Source organism: Carica papaya, chromosome 5 (genome assembly GCF_054855325.1).
Source record: "Carica papaya isolate Zhongbai chromosome 5, ASM5485532v1, whole genome shotgun sequence".
NCBI lineage: Eukaryota > Viridiplantae > Streptophyta > Magnoliopsida > Brassicales > Caricaceae > Carica > Carica papaya.
The window spans coordinates 8,265,871-8,291,667 of record NC_142313.1 but is presented as its reverse complement, the minus strand read 5'-3'; the positions used below and the strand labels follow the sequence as shown (position 1 = coordinate 8,291,667).

Here is a 25,797-nt window from a genome sequence, read left to right as displayed (position 1 = left end):
TTTAAAAAAAAAAAACATAAATACTGATTTATATAACCAACATTGGAAATTAAGACATTTATATATAGTTTGTAAAAAAATACATTAAAACTTAATTTTAATACATGAAATTAACTTTGTGAATATCTTTAAAAAGTTAAGGTATGACATGAATGTTGTGTGTGTGTGTGTGTGTTTGTATATATATATATATATATATATATACATGTACATTGTAACGATCCAAGAATTTCTAGAAACACTCATTTATTAACCACCTCTCATTTTCCATACTCCTGGTCACCATTAAGTAAATGGTGCATAGTTTTCATCTCAAAATTTATTATATGTCTATAAAAATTCAATAATGATCAATTCTCTAGTTCACAAATTGTTCTTACACTAACAAACAGCCAGTTACCAGTGAATAGCATACAGTGTGTATGTGTGTAAGTGTAATTCTTCAGCCTCTTCTGCCCGAACTCTTCCTCTACGGTTTGTACTCGATTGAAGGAAGTTACGCTCCAGCCCTGTCCTTCACTACATCTTATAAATAACATAAAGTAAGCATACACAAGCTCAGTCAAATAGATTTCAACTTAAAATACAGTGTTCGAAACTTATTAAATTCCCATGCTACTGCCTCCCATCACTCCACTTCCTATTCTCTCATTGGTTCCTCTATCTACATTCACTACAACCTACAACCCCTTCAAGTTTCCACACTTCCCTTTATTGTTCCCATTCCCAATTACCTAAAACATTTCCAATAAGCCAAGATGTTCCTATCCACTTTCTTCAGCCACTGTTCAACTCAAATTCCAGAAACCATACTCTAGAAACAATCCAATAAATTCCAACCTAATTTCCATGCATTTATAGACCACTTTTTCAGTTAATACCCCCCACACAACTACTCAGAGTTCCTCCTAGGACTAAACTGAAGACACACAAGCACACAATCGCAATTTCAACATTCTGCGCCCTCAATAGTATGCCATCCACACTTTCGGCCATCCACTAGTCTTACACATATATGCAACCACCTGTATTAACCTCTCAAAATACCATTAAAGCAACATCGACCCTTTTTTGGCCACACACACACGCACGCAATCGCCTTCATTGGACATCATGCTCACACGACACATCCTTAAAATGATCATCCTATGGCCACACACACATACAATCGCCCCTATAGGCCACCACTCACATAAAACCCTTCCAGAACATACTTTACTGCATGTATATACCTATATCGACCAACCGATGGCCACACACACACAATATCCAGAATTCCCCTATCGACCATAAAATGGCCACACACATACCAAATGTCTAGAATTCCCCTATCAACAATAAAATGGCCATACACACATACAACTTACCTAAACCGTTTATATTTTTTCCATCGACCAGAGAATGGCCACACACACACAACCCTGCCAAAATGCATAGCACAATCGCTCCTCCCTGGTACCGAACATCCTTCAGTCATACTCTCACCTACATCCACCTACATCAGCTTGTTACTATTAATGAACCTCACTTACTCTCCTACATCTTTTCGTATCTCTCACACTTCCGTTTAGTTTCCTAAGCTCCTAACCTCCATTCCCGAAGTGAGGGAAAGAACCTAGGAATTTCAATCAAGCCTTACCAATACCAGATTTGAAGTTCAAAATCTATTTACCTCTTGGTTCCATCTGCCTCTGATTTAATCGACTTTTCTTGCTTCTCATTCTTCCTTGCAACTCCAAATTTTTCATCGCCCCGTTGCTCTCTTCAACCTTTCTCTCTTTTTTTTCTATTTCTTTCCTTTTCTCATTTTTTTTTTCTAAACCCAGTTCATTATTTCCTTTTATACCCAATCCGGCTCAATCCCAACCGTTAAAACTTTTAAATTTTCTCCACGATCCAATATGCTCTTCTCCAAATACTCACCGTCTTTATTCCTTGAATAAGCCTCGGTCTATTATCCTCTTGTGTTACACTACACACATATAATTTTTCACTAAAAACATAAAATCGACATATTAAAATATTACAATATCCCCCCTAAAAGGAATTTGATCCCCCTCATTTTAACCTCAAATAGCTGCGGATAGTGAGTTCTCATCTTGTTTTCTCGCTCCCATGTTGCCTCCTTACTTGAGTGGTGTTGCCACAATACTCTCACCATAGTTATTGTCTGACTCCTCGATTTCTTCTCTTGTTGTTCAAGAATGCTAATTAGTTACTCCTCATAAGTCAAGTAACTTTCTAAATAGAGAGTTTTATCTTGTATGATGTGAATCGGGTCAGGTTGGTACTTTCGTAACATCAAAATATTAAATACATCATGCATTATGGCATATCTCGGAGGGAGTGTTTTCCTATAAGTAACTGCACTCACCCACTCTGAAATTTCAAATGGTCCAACGAGTCGGGGGCTTAATTTTCCTTTCTTTTTAAATCTCAACAAACCTTTCATTGGTGACACCTTTAAAAATACATGGTCACCTACCTCAAAAGTCAGATCCTGTATCTGGTGATCTGCATATCCCTTCTGCCTCCTCTGCGCAGCTTGCAAATTTTTCTTATCATAATAACCTTTGTAGTGGTCTCTTCTACCAACTCTTGTCCTATCAGCTATCTTTCTCCCACCTCATCCTAGCAAATCAGAGACCGACAGGGTCTACCGTAGAGAGCTTTATAAGGAGTCATTCCAATACTAGCATGATAACTATTATTGTAAGTAAACTCTATTAAGGGTAGCATTTCTTCCCAATCTTCTCCAAAATCTATGATACAAGCTCGTAACATGTCTTTTAATACCTGTATTATCTGCTAAGTTTGTCCATCTGTTTGGGGATGAAAATTCATACTAGAGCTCAATTTGGTACCCATCACCTGTTGCAAACTCCTTAAAACCTAAAAGTGAACCTAGGATCTCTATATGAAATAATCGATACAGGAATCCCATGTAATTTGATCACTTCCCTGATATACAACTTGACCAACCGATCCACTGAGTCCGAAATCTTTATAGCTAAAATATGAGATGACCGTCAACTACTACCCAAATATTATCCTGCTTCTTATGAGTCCTTGATAGCCTAGTCACAAAGTCCATAGAGATATGTTCCTACTTCTACTTTGGTGTCGATAAGGGTTGCAATAACCCTCAAGGCCTCTGATGTTCAATCTTCACCTACTGACATGTTAAACACCTAGCCACACATTCAACAATATCTTTTCTCATCCCATTCCACTATTAATGTTTTTGTAAATTTTGGTACATTTTAGTACTCCCTGGATGCATTGTTAATTGTGTGTTATGACCCTCCTTGAGGATTTTTATTCGCAATTCCTCATAATTAGGAACAAACATTTTGTCCCAAAACTTGAGTACTCTATCCTCACGTATACTGAATCCTATCACTATCCCCTATTCCACTCCTCCCCTAATCGATTATGACCCTGCATCTATCATTTAGCCCTCCCTAATTGTCCGAATCAATACCAGCTGCACCTGCGAACCAGCCACATACTTTTCCCGATACTGTTCTCGTATCTCCACCCGTTGCATGGCCTTACATAGGTCCCGTTCAGATACCATCAGATAATTCAACCTCCCTATATTATTTTGACTGAGAGCATCTGCTACCACATTTCTCCTTTTTTAGATGATAGTGAATCTCACAGTCAAAATCTTTTAACAAATCCATCTCTCGCCTCTGCTGCATGTTAAGTTCTCTCTGGGTGAATAAGTACTGCAAGCTCTTATGATCAGAGTAAATATCAAAAGTCTCCCAATACAAGTAGTGTCAACATAATTTCAGGGCATATACCACAGTGGCCAACTCCAAATCATGTGTCGGATAATTCCTTTCATGTACTTTCAATTGCCTGGAGCCATAAGCTATTGCCCTTCTATGCTGCATTAGTGCACACTCCAACCCTAAACTAGATGCATCACTATACACTACATAAACCCTGTCACCCGATGGAATGGTCAATGCTGGGGTGGTATTAAATTTCTGTTTAAGCTCATTAAAACTGTTCTTACAATTCTCATCCCACTGAACTTTATGTCATTCTTAGTCAATCTAATAAGTGGCGCCACTATGCTCGAAAAACCCTTGACGAACATGTAATAATATCTAACAAACCTAAAAAACTTCTAACTTCAGTCACTGTGCTCGCTCTACTCTATTTTGCTACTACTTCTACCTCTACAAGATCCATGGACACTCCATTATTCGACACTATATATCCTAGAAATGAAATCTGATCAAGCCAAAACTCATATTTACTAAACTTTGCATACAATTTGGCCCTTGTAAGCATCTCCAATGCTGTTGTCAAATGTACCACATGCTCTTCTGTACTCTTGGAGTATATCAGTATATCGTCTATGAACACAATCACATAACGATTCAACAAAGGCCAGAATACTCGATTCATCAAGTTTATGAACATTGCAGGTGCATTCGTTAGTCCAAACAGCATAACCAAAAATTCATAATGTCCATACCTGATGCGAAAAATAGTTTTTACTATATTTTCTACCCTAATCCTCAGCTGGTGATACCCAGAACATAGATCGATGTTTGAGAATACCTGAGCTACTTGCAACTGATCAAATAGATCATCTATCCTCGGAAGGAGGTACTTGTTCTTTATTGTTACCTTATTTAATTCCCTATAATTGACATACATTTGCATAGTCCTGTCATTTTTCTTTACAAATAATACAGGTGCATCCCAGGGGGATACACTAGGCCTTATAAATATCTTATCCAGTAATTCTTGTAGTTGTTTACTTAACTCTAGTAATCTGATCTTGCCATCCGATATGGGGCCTTCAAAATGGGCTGAGTTCCTAGTTGTAACTCTATAGTAAATTCTACTTCTCTATCAGGCAGTAACTCGGGAAGACCATCCAGAAACACGTCAGGAAAATCTCTCACCACGGGTATATCTTAGAGTGTGATCTTCTTACTCTCGCTCCTTATTAATTACACGTGTGAGATAATTATTTGTAAAGTAGTTATTCATATAAATAAATCATAAGGCCATGAATACAAGATGTATAGTAATTCACACAAATGAGTATACACATAATCCCTTCATTAAATTAGTCCCGCTTCATTATATAATCAGAATCACTTTATGCCAAAAAAGAAAAAAAAACAATTTGGTAGCTTCAAAAAAAATATCATTTTTTTTATATGGAGAAAGGTTTTTCGTCAGGGATTTTAAACACAACCTTTTTACGAAAGCAAGACACATGTGCATGGTGGGTAGCCAACAAATCCATTCCTAATATCACATCGAAATCCTTAATATCTAGTTGAATTAAATTTTCCTCTAATTCCCTCCCGACCACTTCTATTTTGCACGAGCTATAAACTACATTCACATACAAGCCACCACTAGTTGGTGTTGACACCATGAGCATGCAATCTAACACTTCTGGCTCTATCCCGAACTTAGATACAAACCTAAGTGAGGTGAATGAATGTGTTGCTCCTGGATCAATTAATATTTTAGCAAGAAAATTCGAAATGTAAAAAGTACCTTGGATCACCTCCGTGGTTGTCTCCGCGTTTTGTGCCAACAAGGCAAACACTCTTCCTAGAATCATCGGTCTACTGGACTCTTTAGGTACCAGGCAATCACGTACAAAATGTTAAGTACTGTCACATCTATAACATCCCTGAATAGGAGCCCCACATGACCGGTCTTCATGGCTCCTACCACAGCATGTGCAATCTATATTCCTCGGTAGTATCTGATGCCCTAGGATCAAATGTTATATTGTCCTTTGTCTTTTCTCTATCTGGCCAGATGGTGGTAGTAGTCGTTTAGGCCCCGTTATTCCTGTATTATACTTAGTGTGCTCTCTATACAAAGTCTCCACTAATTGTGTCTTCTCTAGTATCGCCTGGTAAGTAGATAACGCAAATATAGCTACCTGATCTTATAACTCTGGTCTCAGTCCTTTCTTAAATCTCCTGGCTTTCTTTAATTCATTCATCATAACTTTCAGCCTAAAACGTCTCAGATCTATGTACTTATCTACATACTCTGCCACTGATAACTTATCTTGCTGCAGTTTTGCAAATTCAGTCTCTTTTCTCTGTATGAGAAAGTATGAAAAATATTCAGCATTGAATGCTTCAAGAAGTACCTCCCAAGTAATTGGGGGAATAAGGGCGTCCTTCTTCATATTCCACCAACGTTCTGTTGACCCTCTTAACATAAAAGTGGCTAACTGTGCTTTTCGTTCTGCATTAACTACTATCACATCAAACAACTTCTTGGTTTCTGTAACAAGTGGGTCAGAACCTCCATTAAAAGTGGGAGGGTTGAGTCTCCGATCCTTCTCAATGTTATTCATATCTACCTCACCTTAGTCAGTGCTCTATTTTAGGTGGAAGGGTGCCTATGATCGTAATTCACTTTCACGGATCATTGTTGTCAAGCTCTTAACTACCTTACACAATATGTTGAAATCCTCTTGGTGGCTGGTTGCCTGCCCCATAGGTGGCACCTAGGGTGTAGGAGTAGATCTTTGATAAGTGGAGGGGGGGGGGGGGGGGTGTACTTATAATACCCCGGCCCAAAATTTGGTTTAAGATTAATTTTAACATTTTAAATATATATAAAAAATTATTTTTAAATTAATTTATTTTAATTTTTATTGAATTTATGGAAAAAAATAGGTTAGAAATGAAATTAAAAATAATTTTAAGAAAAATGGGTAAAAATTTGGGTTGGGGGGTATTTTTGAAAGAAAAATCAGAAACTGTGGGTCATAGTATAAACAAAAAAAATTTTGTCACGTAGAACCGCACAGTCAGATACCCCGACGAAGTGGAGTACGCCACGTGGAAAGGCACGATGACATCGGTGCCACGTGAGATGTCAGGCGGGTAATCCGCGTGCCTGCGATCGAACGGCCTAAGTTCGATCTCGTGCGTGTGGACGACTCGAATTTGTTCTCCCTTTAAATGTGATCAGACGGTCGAGATCAAATCGCGATGAACGGTTCATATTTATTTTCTCCTTAAACGCGATCGGACGGTCGAGATAAAACGAGATGAATGGTCCAGATTCGTTTCTTCTTTAGGCACGATCGAACGGTGGAGATCAAACGTCATAAATGTCCAGATTAACGCGAGATGGTTATAAATATTTTGCATCACACTGAACCCAAACTTTAGCTGTCAGCCTCTCACCGGAGAAAAAGAACCAGTCGCCCGAGAATGGAGCCAACCGCCGACCACTGACCGCCGCCACACCAGAGTCACATCTGACTGCCAAAACATGTAACAATTCTTCTATCCGCTCGGAATTCGATTCTGAGTGCCCATGTGGCCATATTGGAGCAAAACGAACTACGGGTGAGCCAGAAACCGTGGGCAAAATCTAGCGGCACCGCCGTGGGCAAAACCTGCAACCTCCTCCGATGAGCACCTTCTTGTTTTCCGTTTCGTACAATTTTTTCACCGTTGTGTTCACCATTCTATTTTTTACAGGTTGACCGAAGAAAAAATCTCAGCCGCGAAGGTGAGTCGGCAGAACCGCCGCACCCAAAAATTCCACCACTGATAGGTTTCCATTTTTAAATTTTTTTGATCAATCGAGACCCCATAACGTGCTTTTTTGCAGTGATATATATAAAGGTGGTTGAAACTTGCCAAAACTGACCAAAAATGGCTAGATCGAGGCAAATCGCCGCTGCAGGTGGTGGTCTCATCGCTGGAGCACGGTGGTGCTGCCGTGCCGAAACTCTGAAATTGGCCAAAAAGAATTTTTAACCAATTTTGGAGTTTTTTTGGGTATTTTTAGGTACATGAATTGTGTTTTAATATCTACAGGAAAATTCAGGAAATCCAAGGACTGCCAATAGGCGCAGTAAAAATTTTGGTATTTTGGATACCGATCATGTAAGGATCACTCACTCTTTTCTCTGTTACAGTAAATTGAAGCTTAATAATTAATAACTGTGTATTTTTATGAAAAATTAGAGAACCTTGAAAATAATTATAAGTCATTAGTGGAGCCGAAACTAGTTAGTTCATAGTCGTTTTGATTTTCTGTTTATTTTTCTATATTGTTTATATTTGTTTACTATTATACTGTGCGTAACTCAATTGATGGTTTTCAGGATCTTTTTAGTTATTTTGTTATTTGTTTTCCCTACATTGCATGCCGGTATTCCGATCATCGGTTATTTAGCTGTGTTAAATTATATTGTTGTTTAAATGAACGGTGAGTATAAAATGAGATATGGTTATTGTATGGTTGATTGTTATACTGATCAAAATCTGTATGGAAGGACTTACTGGGTTCCTGAAAAAGGGCAAACAAGCCCGGTACATACAGAACCCTATCGTGAACGTTATCTCAGTCGAACGGGGCTGAGAAGTCCCTTACTAGTAAGGTTTGGGAGATATGGTTCATCTTCATACCGGACGGGGCATCGAGGTGGTGGTATGTTTGGCGGCCATTACCGGACGGGATATTGGGACGATCGGTTAATTGTTTAATTGGATATTGAGTTCACAAGTAGAAAGATATCCATATGGACCCCCAGGGGTACCAGTAAGTGGATAAAAATATAAAATGATCATTTCTTATCATTTTATATGTGATAAATAATAGTGCATGAATATGAGTTTTCATCAGTTATTGGTAGGAAAGATTTGTTACACAGTATGGAACAAATGAGTTTCTTTATAGTAAATGAATTTATATTAAATTAAGGGCTCCATTAGTTATTTTTTTTATTTTTACCAATCTTTAGTTTTTCGTATCTATAATTAGTGTGATATTCTTACTGGACTAGTGTAGCTCACTCTTTTATTAAGTATTTCGAATCAAGAGGACTAAGATTCAGATCCCGATCAATAAGGGGGTTGTGAATAGTTCACCACCTGGACTCCCTTCAAAAGCTAGTGAAGGTCGTCATAGAATGCTTGGTGATTTGTTTTTCGTTTATTTTTTTATTTTTCATTTGTTCTTTTAGAATAAACATTCTCGTAACTCTATTTGGCATTCTAAATTATTGTGTAAGGAATGTAAACTCTAACTCTATTATTTTGCTTCCGCATTTAATTTATGACTTTATTTCCATTTAAATTTCAGGTATTTACAGTACTATTTGGTACGGAGGTTGTCCTTGGAAGGCAGATAATGGCACCTGTTAGGAGGAAGGTGCTCAGGACACCGCTGGTGGATCTTGGAGATTTGGAGTGGATCCCTATCGTGGTCGGCCTTTACCTCTCTTTGTTGCCTCTCTTTATCTACCTGTATTCCGACATTCCTAGTTAGATCTCTCGTTACATTTTTTTATACGACATTACATCAGGTCGTAGGACCTATAACTCTAATACCAACTGTAATGCCTCAAGAATTCCCAGGAACACTCATTTATTAACTACCTTTCCTTTTCTAACTGTTGTTCACCATACAATAGATGGTGCACAATTTCCATCTCAAAATTCATTGTATGTCTATAGAAATTCAATAATGATCAATTCTCTAGTTCACAAATTATTCTTACACCAGCAAACAGCCGGTTACCAGTGAATAGTATACAGTGTGTATGTGTGTAAGTGTAATTCTTCTGTCTCTTCTATCCAAACTCTTTCCCTACAGTTTGTACTCCATTAAAGGAAGTTCCATTCTAGCCATGTCCTTCACCACATTTGCAAATACAAAAAGTGAGCATAGACAAGCCCAGTCAAATAGATTTCAACTTAAAATACAGTGTTCGAAACTAATTAAATTCCCATGCTACTGCCTCCCATCACTCCACCTCCTATTCTCTCATTGGTTCCTCTATCTATAGTCACTACAACCTATAACCCCTCCAAGTTTCTGCACTTCCCTTTATTGTTCATTCCCAACTGCCTAAAACATCTCCAGTAAGCCCAGACATACCTATCCACCTTCTTCAGCCACTATTTAGCTCAGGTTATAGAAACCATACTCTAGAAACAGTCCAGTAAATTCCAACCTAATTTCTATGCATTTATAGACAATTTTTTCAGTCAATACCCTTACACAACAACTCAAAGTTCCTATGAGAACTAAACTGAAGACATATAAGCACATAGTCACAATTCTGGCATTCTACGCCCTCAACAGTATGTCATCCACACTTCCAACATTGGGCTTACACATAGATGCAGCAGCCTATATTAGCCTCTCAAAATACCATTTAAAGCAACACCGACCCTCTTTTAGCCACACACGCATGCAATCGCCTTCATTGACCATCGTGTTCACACGACACATCCTCAAAACGACCATCTTATGGCCACACACACATATAATCGCCCTTATAGGCCACCACTCACCCTTCCATAACATAATTTATTGTATGTATATACCTATATCGACCAACTGACGGCCGCACACACACACAATCGCCCATATAGGTTGCCACACACAAAAAAATGTCTAGAATTCTCTTATCGACCATAAAATGGCAACACACACACATATAAAATGTCCAGAATTCCCCTATTGACCATAAAATAGCCACACACATACCCCAAATGTCTAGAATTCCCCTATCGTCCATACAATGGCCATACACACACATAACTTACCTAAACTGTTTATATTTTCTTCTATCGATTAGAGGATTGCCCCACACACACACAACTTTGCCAAAATGCATAGCACAATCACTCCTCCCCAGTATCGACCATCCCTCGGTCATACTCTCACCCGCATCTGCCTACATTGGTTCGTTACTATTAATTAACCTCACTTACTCTCCTACCTCTTCCCGTATCTCTCACACTCCCATTTAGTTTCCTAAGCTCCCAACCTCCACTCTTGAATTGAGGAAAAAAGCCTAGGAATTTCAATCAAACGTTACCAGTACCGGATTTGAAGGTCAAAATCTATTTATCTCTTGGTTCCATATGCCTTTGATTCAATTGACTTTTCTTGCTTTTTGTTCTTCATGGCAACTCCAAATCGTTCATCGCCCCCACTGCTTTCTTCAATCCTTCTCTTTTTTTTTCTTTTTCTCAACCCAGTTCATTGTTCCCTTTTATGCCCAAACCGGCTCAATCCCAACCATTGAAACTTCTAACTCTTCTCCACCATCAGACATGCTCTTCTCTAAATACTCACCGTCTTTATTCCTTGAATCAGCCTCGGTCCATTCTCCTCTTGTGCTACACTACACATACACAATTTTTCATTGAAAACACAAAATTGACATATTAAAATATTACATATATGATATACATCCCTATTACAATGGTTACACAAAGGGCAATTCCGAAATTATAATCAAATGGAATCAAGGCAACTCGTGACCTTATGCTTCCGCTTGAATTAGATTATTTAATTTTTGGTACTTAAATAAATCCACATCCTTAGGATTTGTTCATGTTCTTTTTTTGAAAAACAAAATTCAGATTTTCTAAATCTTTACTGAAGATCTAACGTAATGCCTTCAAATAAAGATTTTAAAATTTGAATTTATTATCTTTACGTATATATATATATATATATATATGCGCCATAAATTTAATATACACAACTAGAGGACAACACACGCTTTACTAGCATTCGTCATATCGTACGTAAATAGCATATAGCAAATTTGCATAGCTTATAAATATATATTAGTTCTTTATGTTGAATGAGTACATGTATATATATGTGTGTGTAAGTATTGGTGGTTGTTTTATTTTTTTAAGAATAATAATTTTAGTTGCATGATTGGGGAGTTCGGTAAATATGAAAGTATTGCTTGTCTCCTTGTGTGAGCTTATTTTTTAAGTGAAATTAATTTGGAATCCTGAATTGCAAAGACTCTATCTTCTCGTCTGTTTAATAATAAATGATTTTGAAAATACAATTGGTACTTATTTAATTTAATTATGTTTGCATGAATTAATGTTGTTATGATTATTGATACTTTTAATCTTTTTAATTATTCTTTTATTAAGAGTTTGATCGTGTTATTTATTTATTTATGAAAAATTTTATCGTATTACTTTTAACAAAATATATAATTACTATATATAAAAGGAATACCAAAAAAAAAATGTTACATGATATTTTTTTTGCACTTTTTTGAAATAAAAAAGTAAAAATTATATATCAATATTAATTACTATATAATGATAAAATATTATTATTATCCATTTAAATTTTAGATATAAAAAATTAATATAATAATTTACATAATATTTATTTATTTGAATTTTTTGATATTATTAATTCAAAATATATATATTATATAAAAATAAGATTTTGATATTATTAATTCAAATTTTAAAATATAAAAAAGAATCAATAGGATAATTATAACTATATATATTATATAGAGATAAAAAATTTGAATATTATTCACTCATAATTTAAAATATAAAAAAAATAATTTAATAATATACATATCAATTATCTGTTTGAATTTTTAAAATATAAAAATTGAATACAAATTACACACTCTATAATTTTTAAATATAAAATTAGAATTTAAATTTTTAATTAATTATATCTTATATATTGTACAATTGATTTTTAAAATTAAAATCTGTATATAACACAAAATAAAAATCTAATTCCTATAACTTCAAAAAAAAAAAAAGTAATTTCATAGGACGAATATGTCGTAATCTTCTTTATATTAAAAAAAGAAAAAGAAAAAAAAAAGTGAATACACTTGTCAAGAAAGTGTGAAAGAGATTGAGTTCTGTCAGCTTCTTAACGTGAGTTTGATCCCACAATTATCTAATAGCTTTTAGACAATTATTAAATAAGGTTTGAAATTAAATAAGGCAACGTGTGAATGTACTTAAAAGTAAAATTTGTTAATCATGATTTACGAGATTTATTCAAAAATATTGTTACCATAAAAAATTATGTAACTTAAAATTTGTTTCAAAACCAAGTAATTCATTTCAAGATGAATTTTAAGACTGTATGTGGTAAATAACTCTAAATTCAACAATTTTAATACAAATTGTAAATGAATTTCATATATTTTATAACAAAATCGAGTAATTTATAAAATATATGAAACTATTATATATAATGTAAAAGCGCGGAACTTAAACACAAATAAATTCATAAAATTAAATGCGAAAGCGATTAATAAAATTAGAGTTTACATTCTTTACACAGTAATTTTGAATGTCCAATAGAGTTTACATTCTTTACGTCAACAGCCACGTTAGCAGACCCAGTCAGCAGTCCCGGCCAACCGGGACCTGCCACGTGGCAAGACCACGTCGATCCGGGACGAGCCACGTTGGCGATCCGCGTATGCGCGATCGGACGGCCCAAATCAAACGTGCGATCGGACGGCCCAGATGCAATCGCATGGACGGCCCAGATTCAATCAAAAATGGACGGCCCAGATTAAAAGGCAAAAGGGTATAAATAAGACCCCCACACCAGACCACAAAACCCTAGCCGCCTGCCCTCGCCGGAGAAGACGAACCAGAAGCCGGCCGCTGCCACCCGCCGCCGCACCGGAGGGATTTTCGACCGCCGATCGAGGTAAATTTCATACCCTCGACTCGTTTTTCCACGCTGATTTCTCCTATGGCCAAATCGGAGCCAAAATCCCGGCCAAACGGCCGGAAAACACGGCCGAAGCCCAGCGGCGCCGCCGCGCCCCTCCTCGGTTTTTGCCTCCGATGAGGCCCTTCCCAGCCTCCGTTTAATGCAATTTTTATATCACCGTGATCACCATTCTTTTCTCTACAGGTTGATCAGAGCCGAATCACCAAAACACGAACTTCACCGGAGAGCCGCCGCACCCGAGAGCACCGCCGCCGGTAAGCTTCAGTTTTTCGTAATTTTTTGGCCCCCCGAGGGCCCTAGAGTTGTTTAATCGCAAGGATCGATGCAAGTGTGGCCGAATTCGGCCAGAAACGGCTGAAAACGGCCAAACCGAGGCGAATCGCCGCCGCTTGCCATCGCTGGAGCACGGCGGAGCCGCCGTGCCGGAAATGCGATATTGGCCGAAAGGGGCCCTGGGCCTAATTTGGGATTTTTTGGAACACGTGCAGGTACCAGTAGTGCGTTTCAGTTCCCCGAGAAAAATTCAGGAAAAATTAGGAACAGCCTGTAGGCGCACTGTGAAGCCGTGTTCGGACCCCGAAACGTGTAAGGACCCCTCACCCTATTTCCTATCACGGTTTTAAAGTTCAATAAATAATAAAACGGTATTTCATGAATCAACGAATGTGTGAAATTGCTTAGGGTCGCTAATGGAGCCCGAGTCTAGTGTGTTTGTCGGTTAACTGTTATTTGGTCTGTTTTACAGTTTTAAATGCAGTATGAGGTTTAATGTTTTCATTTTATAGTTTCGTGTGCATATTGTACTGTTTTATTGATTATGGATTGAATGACTGAGATATTGATGCTGTATGTCGTCTGTTTGGCATAAATTACTGTTTTGCTTGTTTGTATGTGGATTGATGATGCTGACTGAGGGAAAAGAGAATGATAGATTATGTAAATGGGTAATTGTATAATGTGGTCAGCCTGACTAGATATCCTGGGAGATGGTGGATGGACCGGGTCCGTAGGGAACCCTACTGGGATTGTGGTCTCCCATACCGGACGGGGTATGGAGATCTTATATGTTTTGGCGCCCATACCGGACGGGGTATGGGGACGGCCCGTTTCACCCTCATACCGGACGGGGTAATGAGGTCTATAGTTTTGGCGCCCATACCGGACGGGGTATGGGGACGGCCCCAGAAAAATGATTTCAAGCGTTAAGGGTTAACGGGTAGCGGGACCCCTATGGATCCCCATAGATACTAGTGGGCTGGTAAATGAGGAAAATATGTTGTGTAACGATTGAATTACGAAAGGCTTGATAAGTATTATGTTATACAGTTTATATATGATTTCATGATGATGATGATGTTATTGCTTTCGTACACTGTTTTATGGATTCTATCGAGGTAAGTGAATGGTAAAGGTTTTATTATTGATAAAAAAGATTTGTTGTAAATTATGCTCCATTGGTCTTTTTGTGTTTTCTACCTACCTTTACCTCCGTGACGGTGAGATATCGTGATGTCTTTACTGGACTAGTGTAGCTCATTCCTTATTTAATCATTTCAGATCAAGAGGACATCGTTCCCGAGCCGGTTCCGCAGGAGGACGACGAAGGGGACGCTTAAAGATTCCATAGTCATATTCGTAGCTTTTACTTTCAAGTTTTTTCTTTAGGTAGTTGATCTTTTATATTTTGTGAGCACGTTTTTGGTTTTAGTGTAAGGGATGTTATTCAAATTTTGACTTCGCTTCCGCATTTGATATTTTTAATATACATTTCATTTTAAATTTCCGGGGCCGTTACAGGTTACGTGAATAGCTCATCCAAAAGACAAACGGTAATTAAAAAAATAAAACGAAGAACGAATAACTAAGTATCCTAGAACAACCTTCATTAATAGTTAAAAGGAGTCCGGATAGTGAACTGCTCATAACATTTTTGCTGATCGGGATCTAAATCTTGGTTCTCTTGATCTGAAATACTTAATGAAATGGTAAGTTATACTAACCCAGTAAAAATATCACATTAATAATAGATACGGAAAACTGAAGATTTGTAAAAGTACAAAAAAAAAGAGCTTTTGCTTTATTTAAATACCTTTAAACCTGAAGACATTGATTTGATACTTGACGTAACGAGTTTTCCAAAAACAACCTATGAAGATTCATATTTGTAGCAGCCTCGGAAAAATTTAATATTGGAAAGGCATATATATAGATAAATAATCTGAATTTGCATAAGCGTATTAAACATTGCAATTAACATCCTTACGCAATATCAAAACGTGTTCAACAAATGAGGGAATAAACTAATTAAAATAAATGCTCGAAAGTAAGAACTACAATTATAACTATGGGATCTTTAGGCGTCCCCTTCGCCGTCTTCCTGCGGAACGGGCTCGGGAACCACGTCTTCCTGATCTGAAATGGTTAAGTAAGGAGTGAGCTACACTAGCCCAGTAAAGACATCACTCTACCTCACTGCAATAGGAGTAAGGGTGGGTAGAAAACCAAAACGACCAATGGAGCATAATTTGTAATAAACCCATTTGTTCATAAAAACGTTTACTTTCCATTTACCTGGGTGAGATCCATAAAACAATACACAAGCAACACATTATCATCATCACGTTATCACATAGACTTTATAATACAACATTTATCACGCGTTTGCATTTCAATCTTTAAACAGCATAATTCCTCTTTACCAGCCTACTAGTATCCATGGGGATCCATAGGGGTCCCGTTACCCGTGAACCCTTAACATTTATAACCTGATCCAGGGTCGTCCCCATACCCCGTCCGGTATGGGCGCCAAAATCACGAACTTCAATACCCTGTCCGGTATGAGGGTGAAACGGGCCGTCCCCATACTCCGACCGGTATAGGCGCCAAAACACATAAGGTCTCCATACCCCGTCCGGTATGAGAGACCACGTTCCCGGTAGGGTTCCTTACGGACCTGGTCCGTCCACCATCTCCCAGGATACCTAGTCAGGCTGTCCACATTATCCGTTTGCCAATTCAAATAACCTTTTATCCATTTTTCTTTAGTCACTATCATCAAGTCACACACAAACATGCAAACTAATAGTTCATGCCAACAAGACAACACACAACATCGGGTTCTCAGTCATTCAGTCCATAATCAATGAAACAGTGATACATGCACACGAAACTATGAAATAAAAACATCAGACATCATACCGCATTTAAAACTGTAAAATAGAACAAACAACACTGACCGACAAATACACTAGACTCGAGCTCCATTAGCAACCTTAAACAATTTCACACAGCTATTGATTCATGAAATACCATTTTATCATTTATTGCACTTTAATACCGTGATAGGAAATAGGGTGAGGAATCCTTACTTGTTTTCGGGACCCGAAATAGGCTTTTCCGAGCGCCTGCGGGTTATCCCTAAATTTCCTGAATTTTTTTTTCAAAAAACTGAAACACGCTACCGGTACCTGCACGTGTCCCAAAAATATCAGAATCAGACATAGGGCCCCTTTCAGCCAATATCGCAATTCCGGCACGGCGGCTCCGCCGTGCTCCGGCGACGGTGCCGCCACTTGTGGCGGCGATTCACCTCGGGTTGGCCGTTTTCAGCAGAATTCGGCCACACTTGCATCCGTCCCTGCGATAAAACAACCCTAGGGCCCTCAGGGGGCCAAAAAATTACGAAAAACAGAAGCTTACCGACGGCGGTGCTCTCGGGTGCGGCGGCTCTCCGGCGTGGTTCGTGTTTTGGTGATTTGGCTCCGATCAACCTGTAGAGAAAAGAATGGTGATCACGGTGATATAAAAATTGTATCAAATGGAGGCCAGGAAGGGCCTCATCGGAGGCAAAAATCGAGGAGGGACGCGGCGGCGCCGCTGGGTTTCAGCCGTGTTTTATGGCTGTTTGGCCGGGAGTTTGGCTCCGATTTGGCCACAGGGGAACTCAGCATTGAAAAATGAGCAGGGGGTATGAAATTTACCTCGATCGGCGGTCGAAAAACTCCCCGGTGCGGCGGCGGGTGGCGGCGGCCGGCTCCTCCGGCGTCTGGTTCGTCTTCTCCGGCGAGGGCTGGCGGCTAGGGTTTTTGTGGTCAGGTGTGGGGGGTTTATTTATACCCTTTTCCTTTTAATCACAGCCGTTCATCTTGATTTAATCTGGGCCATTCGATCGCGATTTAATTTGGATTAAATCTGGGCCATCTATTGCGATTAAATCTGGACCGTCCGTACTTGATTGAATCTGGGCCGTTCGTGCGCGTGCATCTGGGCCGTCTGTGCGCGTGCATCTAGGCCGTCCGTGCGCGCGGGGACGCATCTGGGATGTCCGATCGCGCGCACGCGGATCGCCCACGTGGCCCGTTCTCGGGTCGGCGTGGCCTTGCCACGCGGTAGGTCCTGCTTGGCCAGGGCTGCTGACTGGGCCGCTGACATGGCTGCTGACGTGGCGCTGACGGGGCACAATTTTTCTAAATTACGTTTTGACCCCCCGGTTTTCGAATTTCTTTTCAAAAATATCCCCAGAATCTAAAATTTCACCCCTTTTTTTCAAAATCAATTTCAATTAAATCCAAATAATATTTTTATCCAATTTTATCATTATTAGTATTTTTATATTCACAAAAATTAATTTAAATTAAATTAAATCAAAAAAAATAAAATAGAAAAAATTATTTTGGGTGTTACAATATTCATACCACTTTTCACTTTCACGCATAAAAGGTAAAAAATAATAACTTTCCTTTCTTACCTGTTTATTGGTACTCCATTGGTCAATAGGGATGTCCCTCCCTATTCGTGAACTCAATATCCAATTTTACAATTAACTAGTTGTCCTCATACCTTGTCCAGTAATGGGTGCTAAATATTTCATCGCCTCGATACCTCGTCCGGTATGAGGATGAACCATATATTCCAAACTTTTCCAGTAAGGAACTTTCCAGCCCCATTCGATTGAGGTAACGTTCACGGTAGGGTTCCCTATATACCGAACTCATCCACCCTTTTCCTGGGTAACGAGCAAGTCTTTCACATACATATTTTTATCAATAAACAACCAACAAACGCATACTAATATATCATATCACATTTACAGATCAATTAAAGTACGTTCATACTGACAGTATATAATTAAAATAACTAGATAAATTGATAAGATCATTGAACTATAAATTAAGAACATGTATTATACAAAAATCAAATAAGTAGAATAGTATAGGAAAATAAACAGGAAATCAAGACAATTGCGAACTAATCGGTTCAGTCTCCATTAGTAACCTATAATTATCGGAATCGAATTTCGAGCGGGTAGGAAAAATTTTTACTTTTTTTGGCGATCAGCAGTGGCTCCAGTGCGGCGGCGATCCGTGGTCGATGGTCGGCCTCCTTCTCCAGTGCTTGGTTCTTCTTCTTCAGCGGGGTTTGGCGGCTAGGGTTTAGGTTTCCGTGTGACATGAAGTATTTATACCCATCCTGCATCGATCTGGGTCATTCATCGTGATTCATCTTGTCTGTTTGATCGTGCTTAAGGAGAAAACGAATTTGAGCCATCCATTGCGATTGATCTCGATCGTTCGATCGCGCGTAAGAGAAAAATAAATTCAGGTCATCTACGCGTACTAGATTAATCCTAGGTCGTCCGATCGCAGGGCACACGGATTGTCCACGTGGCACCGACGTCAGCGTGCCTTACCACGTGGTGTGCTTCGGTTCGTCGGGGCTGACCCCCCTGTTTCTAATTTTTCTTTAAAAAACGCCCCCTGAATTCAAATTTTCAGTTATTTTTTTCAAAATTACTTTCAATTACATTCTTTCTTTTTTTTTTTATTCAATAATTTAATAAAACTAAATAAAATATTGAAATTGATCTCGGGTCAAATTTTGGAGCCGGATATTACATATAATCTTAAATTTTTTTATTATTTTAGTTATTGATATTGTTATTACTAATAGAACTCATAAATTTAAAATATTATATTTGTTAAATAGAAAAAATCTAGATGTCTAGTTTTATAAATAAATAATTTTTTGTTTTGTTATTTATTTGTCACATATTGAGTCAAATTATTTTATATTAAAAATTGATAAAAGTATAACAAACAAAAAAGATATTGTTAGAGTATCTTTTATGAGAAAGATGGATAGATTTTTCTTCTCATTTTCATAATCTCAACGTAAGCATATTTTGTATTTTGTTAAAATTTAACATGTGAAATCTTTTTTTGTGAAAGATGGTATATTGTAAATAATTTTATTAACCATTAACAACAAAGAGATTTCAAATTAGACACACATTACATTCAGAAAATAATTTGTTCAAATATTTTAATTTTACCAATATATTTTTACAATTTTTTTCCAACTTTAAAATCGTTTTTGAAATAATTTTTACGCAGAATACTAAATTCTATTTTACTAATCTTCTCTTTTGTTTTAAATAATTAATGCTTCATCTTTTTCCTGCATTATTTGATTTAGTTATCATTTAAGAAAGTTGATAAAATATTAAATTTTGTTACCGTTCAAGATCAATCAAAATAATAAATTATTCTTATCGATTAAAAAAATTAAAATTTAAACATTTTAAAAATAAATGTAATTTTGGTTCATTATATTATGTATCTGATTGAATAAATATAGCAAAATGCTAGATTTAGGAATAATTACTTTGCACCGTCCAATAAAGACATGTCTTGAATTTGTAATGTATTATTTTGTCTTAATTGGTTATGCCTTAAGATGGAATTAGATTAAACCTTGGGATGGAGCAATATTATCTTTATATTCTAAGTCGCCACATAGTACGTGTGATTATTTTCTATTATTAAATGTTCAACCGTCCATCCATCGGGTTTTATCCAAACTTTGCAAAGGAGGTTTGGATGTACAATTTTTGAAAGTCACAACCACATTATATACATAATATATATATATATATATGTATATTGATGGAGATATTGAAATTTCCTTAAAGATGTGACTAATGCTAAATGGGACGAGTACACTTTTCTTATTGGTTAAGTACTCTTTATATTATTATTATTATTATTTTTTAATATCAAAATTAAATTTTTACTTAATTCGATCAAGAACAAAAAAAACAAAAAAAATTTTATGAGAAAAAAATATTGTAATCTTATTTAAATAAAATTAATCATTCAACACGATTCATAAATTATTAAGAAATTGACTTATTAAAAATTAAATATTAAAACAATATATTATTAATTTTTATGAAAAATGTGAAAACTTGTACATATTATTAATTATAAGATTTTATTATTATTTCAACAATATATTTAATTCGGTTATGATTTGAATGATTTAATTAATTATTGATGTCAGTATGATTAGTTCCATTATGAGCTGTTTTGTGACAGATATTTTAATCAAACTATATGAATTAATAGAATCTTATACTAAGAGTTGGAAGAATGAAAAATGAGAGAATACAATAGAAGATGCAGTCTCACTCTACCAACTGGGCTTACGATTAATTCATGAGAATCTAAGAGAAAAAGAAGAAAAGATTAATACGGTTTTAGCATTTAGTTAATTTTCGTTTAATGTGTATTAATATTAATTTGTCCAATCCAAAGTAGGGAGTGAATAAAGACAAAAAGTTTTGCAACCCGCGTTAGAAAATAAATAATGAAGTGGAGTATCATAATCCTTAATTTTAAAATTAATTAATTAGTTTGATGAATTTTTTTTTTTTTTGTAAAAAATTAAAAATCAGTAAATGTAAACGCAGCAGCGGGACACGGGACACGTGGGTGACAAAGCAGGTTATCGTATAACGTCATCGTATAACGTCAGCAAAACCCGATCTTTACTCCATAGTTGTGGTGATTTGAGTGAGCAATTACACGGAAGATAGTGAGAAGATTCTTCTTCTTCTTTTCTTTTTTTTATTTTTTTATTTTTATTTGAAATAACAAAATATTAATTTTGAAATATTATTTTATGTATTTACTTTTCGCTTCACTGTTTAGTCTCCAAGACAATCAAAATTGAAAGAAAAGGGCTGGGTTTGAATTAGTCAGCAATTTGACTTTTCTCACTCTGTTTTATTTTTATTTTTATTTTCGCTTATATGTATGTATATAAGATATCAAGTAGCCAATAATAATTCAGTGCCAAAAAAAAAACAACTCTTCTTTTCCTCCTCATTTCTCTTCAAAATCCTCCTCGCTTCCCCATTTCCTCTTCACATTCTCCTCTTTGTTTCCTTCCATTTGCGGCTTCTGCATTTATAAGTTAATCACTCCCTCTCGTCCTCACCCATCTACTTTCTCTGCATAGACAACTGATTTTCCTCAAAACCCACTTCCAGATTCTACCTAGTGTTCTGATTTTAGTTTTCTTTAACCCAAATTGTATGTTTCTTCTTCATCTTCTTCGTCTAGCTCCTGGCGGTACAGATTATAACATGATCTAGTAATCGCTCCTTAAACTACTTTCGAATCTATTCATCTTCTGGAAGCTGGAAAATAGAAATTCGGTTGGGTTTTTCTTCCTGGTTGGTGCATTAGATTGAATGGAGAAGGGCATGGAAATGGAGCAGAGAAGCCTTGTTAATGAGTTGAAACAAGGGAAAGAGCTGGCAAAGCAACTAAGGAATCATCTAAACCCTTCTTCATCCGAAGAGACACGCCAATTCTTAGTTGAGAAAATACTTTCTTCTTACGAAAAAGCACTTTCATTACTCAACTGGGCTCCTCTTGTCCTGGAAACTCAACACCCTGCCGTTAATCCTACCTTAGGATCCCCACAAAGTTCCTTTGCCAATACTAGCCCTAGAAGCGACGGCTCCAATCTTGAATGGAAGGATCAATGCTCAAAAGGTGCTCATAAAAAGAGGTATAGTTTCTTGATTGACCATGACTTTTACTTGATTAACATACCAAGTTTTAGGCTTGATCTGATTATAGTTTTGGGTTTTTTCTTTATAGGAAGACAAGTCCGAGATGGACAGAACAAGTGAAGGTTTGTTTGGGAGTAGGAGCAGAAGATGGTTATTGCTGGAGAAAATATGGACAGAAGGATATTCTTGGATCAAATTTTCCAAGGTGAGAATAAGCTTTCATTATAATTTACCAGAGTTGATCAGAATTTGTAGGACCAACCTATCCATGGGTTTTATGGCACACAGTAGTGCCTTTATGGGTCTTAATTCTAGTTTGTCAATCATGTCGGGCATGTAAACATACACCATAACTTTTCAAATATATCAGCAAATACCAATATATATATATATATATATATGTATAGTGCATGAAACAGGAGTTTTATAAAAGAAAACAAAGGACAAGTTGATCTTATCCGAAATATCACGCCACGAGTTGGTGCTCCAAACAGTTTAAATAGCGTTCTAATTTTTTTTTTTTTTTAAAAAAAAAAATGATTTTATACATCCATTTAAGGGATTGTGTCAAAAAAATTGAGTCCAATTAAGAGGTATATATCATCAAATTTTCATCAAGCTTGATAGTTGATTATTATGACTTGGTCATGAGTAAATTATTTGTCTTAATTGGAAAATGAATCGAACATAGCAAATCAAAAATAGTTTTCCAAAGACCACATGTGCGACATGGTGTCCGGATTCAATTATTGATACAAGAGCTATAAGGGAACATGCATTGTTTTATTGTTTTGGATGTTAGTATTAGTGTTTCATAAGAAGAATTCTGACGTGAATCACATGTTTTTCTTTTCTCACTTTTATCTAACAATTGATGTTGTTTTAATGCACCACAGAGGATATTATCGATGTACACATCGCCACACCGAAGGTTGTTTAGCCACAAAGCAAGTTCAAAGATCAGATAGTGATCCTACAGTCTTTGAGGTGACCTATCGAGGAAGACATACATGTAATACCCGACCCTCTAATTTAACTATGGCAACTACAAATCAAGTTTCAAAAGAGAACAAAGATAATCGTCAAGAACAACAACAACTCCTCCAACAACAAGAGTTGTCCTTCAATTTTGGTTCAAATTTTAAAGTGAAGACTGAGGACTTGGACATGAGGGACGAAATTTTTCCATCATTTTCTTTCCATGTTGAATCCGAGAACGTGAACAATAATGATATTTTCTGGGAAAGCAATTTCATGGAAAGTTTTTCTTCAACTTTCTTACCTCCCACCACTTCTGAATCTAACCATTTCTCAGCTTCGCCATGCCATATGACCAATTATAGACTAGGACAAATTGTGCAATCTTCAGAATCTGATCTCACAGCTGAAATCATCTCAGCACCAACTTCAGTCACCAATTCACCCATGGAGGATTTTGGTCTTTCTTCTCTTGATATGGAATTCCCATTTGACAATGTCCATGAGATTTTTTCCTGTCATGGGGGTGAAAGGAATTGAAGAGGGTTAGGAATCCATACCAAGTAAAGTAGCATTTTGTCAGCTCGTTGAAAAATGATCATGACTCATGAAAGTATCGAAAATTCATATATAGCTTTATGGATTTCTCCAACACTACTGGCGTAAATTTTTTTTTTTCTTTCGGTAGGTAGTTTACAATTCTTTTTCTTTTCCTTTTTCTTGCCCTTTCATTGTATAATTCTTTTAGGAAAATGAGCTAAATTGCATGCGTTTTTAATTTTTGTTCATAATTGTTGAAGAAAGAAATAAAAATTAAACTTTTTCTTGTTAGTTGTGTAAGAAAAATTCCAAAATAAACAATTAGAATTTGTTTGGAGCAAGTTAAAAAAATTTAGAGAGTTTATTTTGTAATATATATATTCATGATTTAAATTAACTTAATTTTTTTCATAAAATATTTATTCATAAGCAAACTCTATTTTCTTGCCCATTATAACAATAAATTTAGTGATTTCATATTTTAAACTAAAATATTATAGCATGCAAAGAAGTGTATGTATAATATAGTAAAATATAATATAGGATTTCATTTTTTATTAAATTTTTTTTATTTACCATTAATATATAACCTTATTATAACACAACATAATATACGATATTGATGAACTAAAATCGTTTACAGTAATTTGACAGGTAGTGTTAAAAGATGTCAAGCCTGAGCCCGCATGAGAGGTCAGTCGACCTACTCACCCATACGGCCCATCAGTGGATCGACATATTAGATGTGTATATATATATATATATATATATATACAAGGTCTACTTTAAAGATGATTGTATGTATGCATGGTGTGTGTGCTTAGGAATCTTTATTTACCCTAAGTATAAATACTCCTCTCGTATGGTTTAGAAGCATCAAGAAACATAATAAAGAAAAAGAGAAAACCCTAATAGGTTCTCTATTTTATTGATCCTTTCTATGTTGCCTCATTTGCGTTTCTTTCTTACTTGTTTCTTATATTTACGTTGCAGGTAAGCTAGAGGCTTTACACCATAAAATCTCGAGTGTAAGTTCTTATATGGTATCAGAGCTAATGGACGACGAGACCTTGAATTAGATGGGAAGCTCAACCCTTCGCGGAGAACTTCCTCTATCAATCGGTAATATTATTTGATCCCACATTTCTTAATAGTCTATATTATATAGATACTAATTATAGTTCAATGCTGCTACCACGTGGTTCTTAGATGCAACCGATTATCAGCCATGGGATATATATACGAGACGAGCATTAAGAATAAAAAATAAACTAGAGCATATAGATGAAACTTTGACAGAACCAACAGATCCTAGTGATCCTATCATGGATAACTGGTTACGATGTAACGACATCATTATTACTTGAAAAAACACACTACCATCAGACATCAAGTGTGAAGCATTTTATGTTGATATTACTTACTAACTCTGAATCGAGTTAGAACAGAGACATGCACAATAAAATGTTCCAAGAATCTATGAGATGAAACAAACTATAGTCAACCTCATGCAAAATCAAGACTAGACGAATATTTATTTTTTAAAAGTAAATGCATTGTTTGATGAACTAATGAATTATGAGTCAATTCCAAACTAAATATGTGAAGGTTTGAAAATCCTAGTTGAATATTAACAAAGAGACTGGGTGATGAAGTTCTTTATGAGACTAAATAAGTCCTATAAAATGACCAAAGCTCAAATTTTGCTCATAAAACTCTCCCCTAGTTTAAATGAAATAGATTCAATTGTTTAACAGGATGAGAAATAAAGAGAAATTTTATTAGATATTATGATTGGGAAAACTCTAGCCTTTAGTTTTAGAGATATAAACACACATTATAAAGTTGCAAAGCATTCAATAGAGAGATGTTTCAAG

At 36.3% G+C, this 25,797-nt stretch overlaps 3 protein-coding genes across 3 annotated transcripts in view; 2 read left to right on the top strand and 1 right to left on the bottom strand.

The window, feature by feature from the left end:
- Positions 1 to 5,947: 5,947 nt before the first annotated feature.
- LOC148253725 (uncharacterized) lies at positions 5,948 to 6,367 on the bottom strand. The gene has a single exon (XM_088220478.1). The coding sequence runs from the start codon at positions 6,365 to 6,367 to the stop codon at positions 5,948 to 5,950; it is 420 nt and encodes a 139-aa protein (XP_088076604.1).
- A 15,295-nt stretch (positions 6,368 to 21,662) lies between these two features.
- Positions 21,663 to 24,211, top strand: WRKY46 (WRKY DNA-binding protein 46). Its single transcript, XM_022055840.2, has 3 exons — positions 21,663 to 22,398; positions 22,491 to 22,607; positions 23,299 to 24,211. Exons 1-3 carry the CDS (start codon positions 22,076 to 22,078, stop codon positions 23,918 to 23,920), a joined length of 1,062 nt encoding a protein of 353 aa, XP_021911532.2. The 5' UTR covers positions 21,663 to 22,075; the 3' UTR covers positions 23,921 to 24,211.
- Positions 24,212 to 24,347: 136 nt separating this feature from the next.
- LOC148253724 (uncharacterized) overlaps positions 24,348 to 25,797 on the top strand; it is a 57,241-nt gene continuing 55,791 nt past the window's right edge. The window contains exon 1 of the mRNA XM_088219665.1: positions 24,348 to 25,042. The gene's annotated coding sequence lies outside the window, so the exon portion shown is untranslated. The remainder of the gene's footprint in view (positions 25,043 to 25,797) is intronic.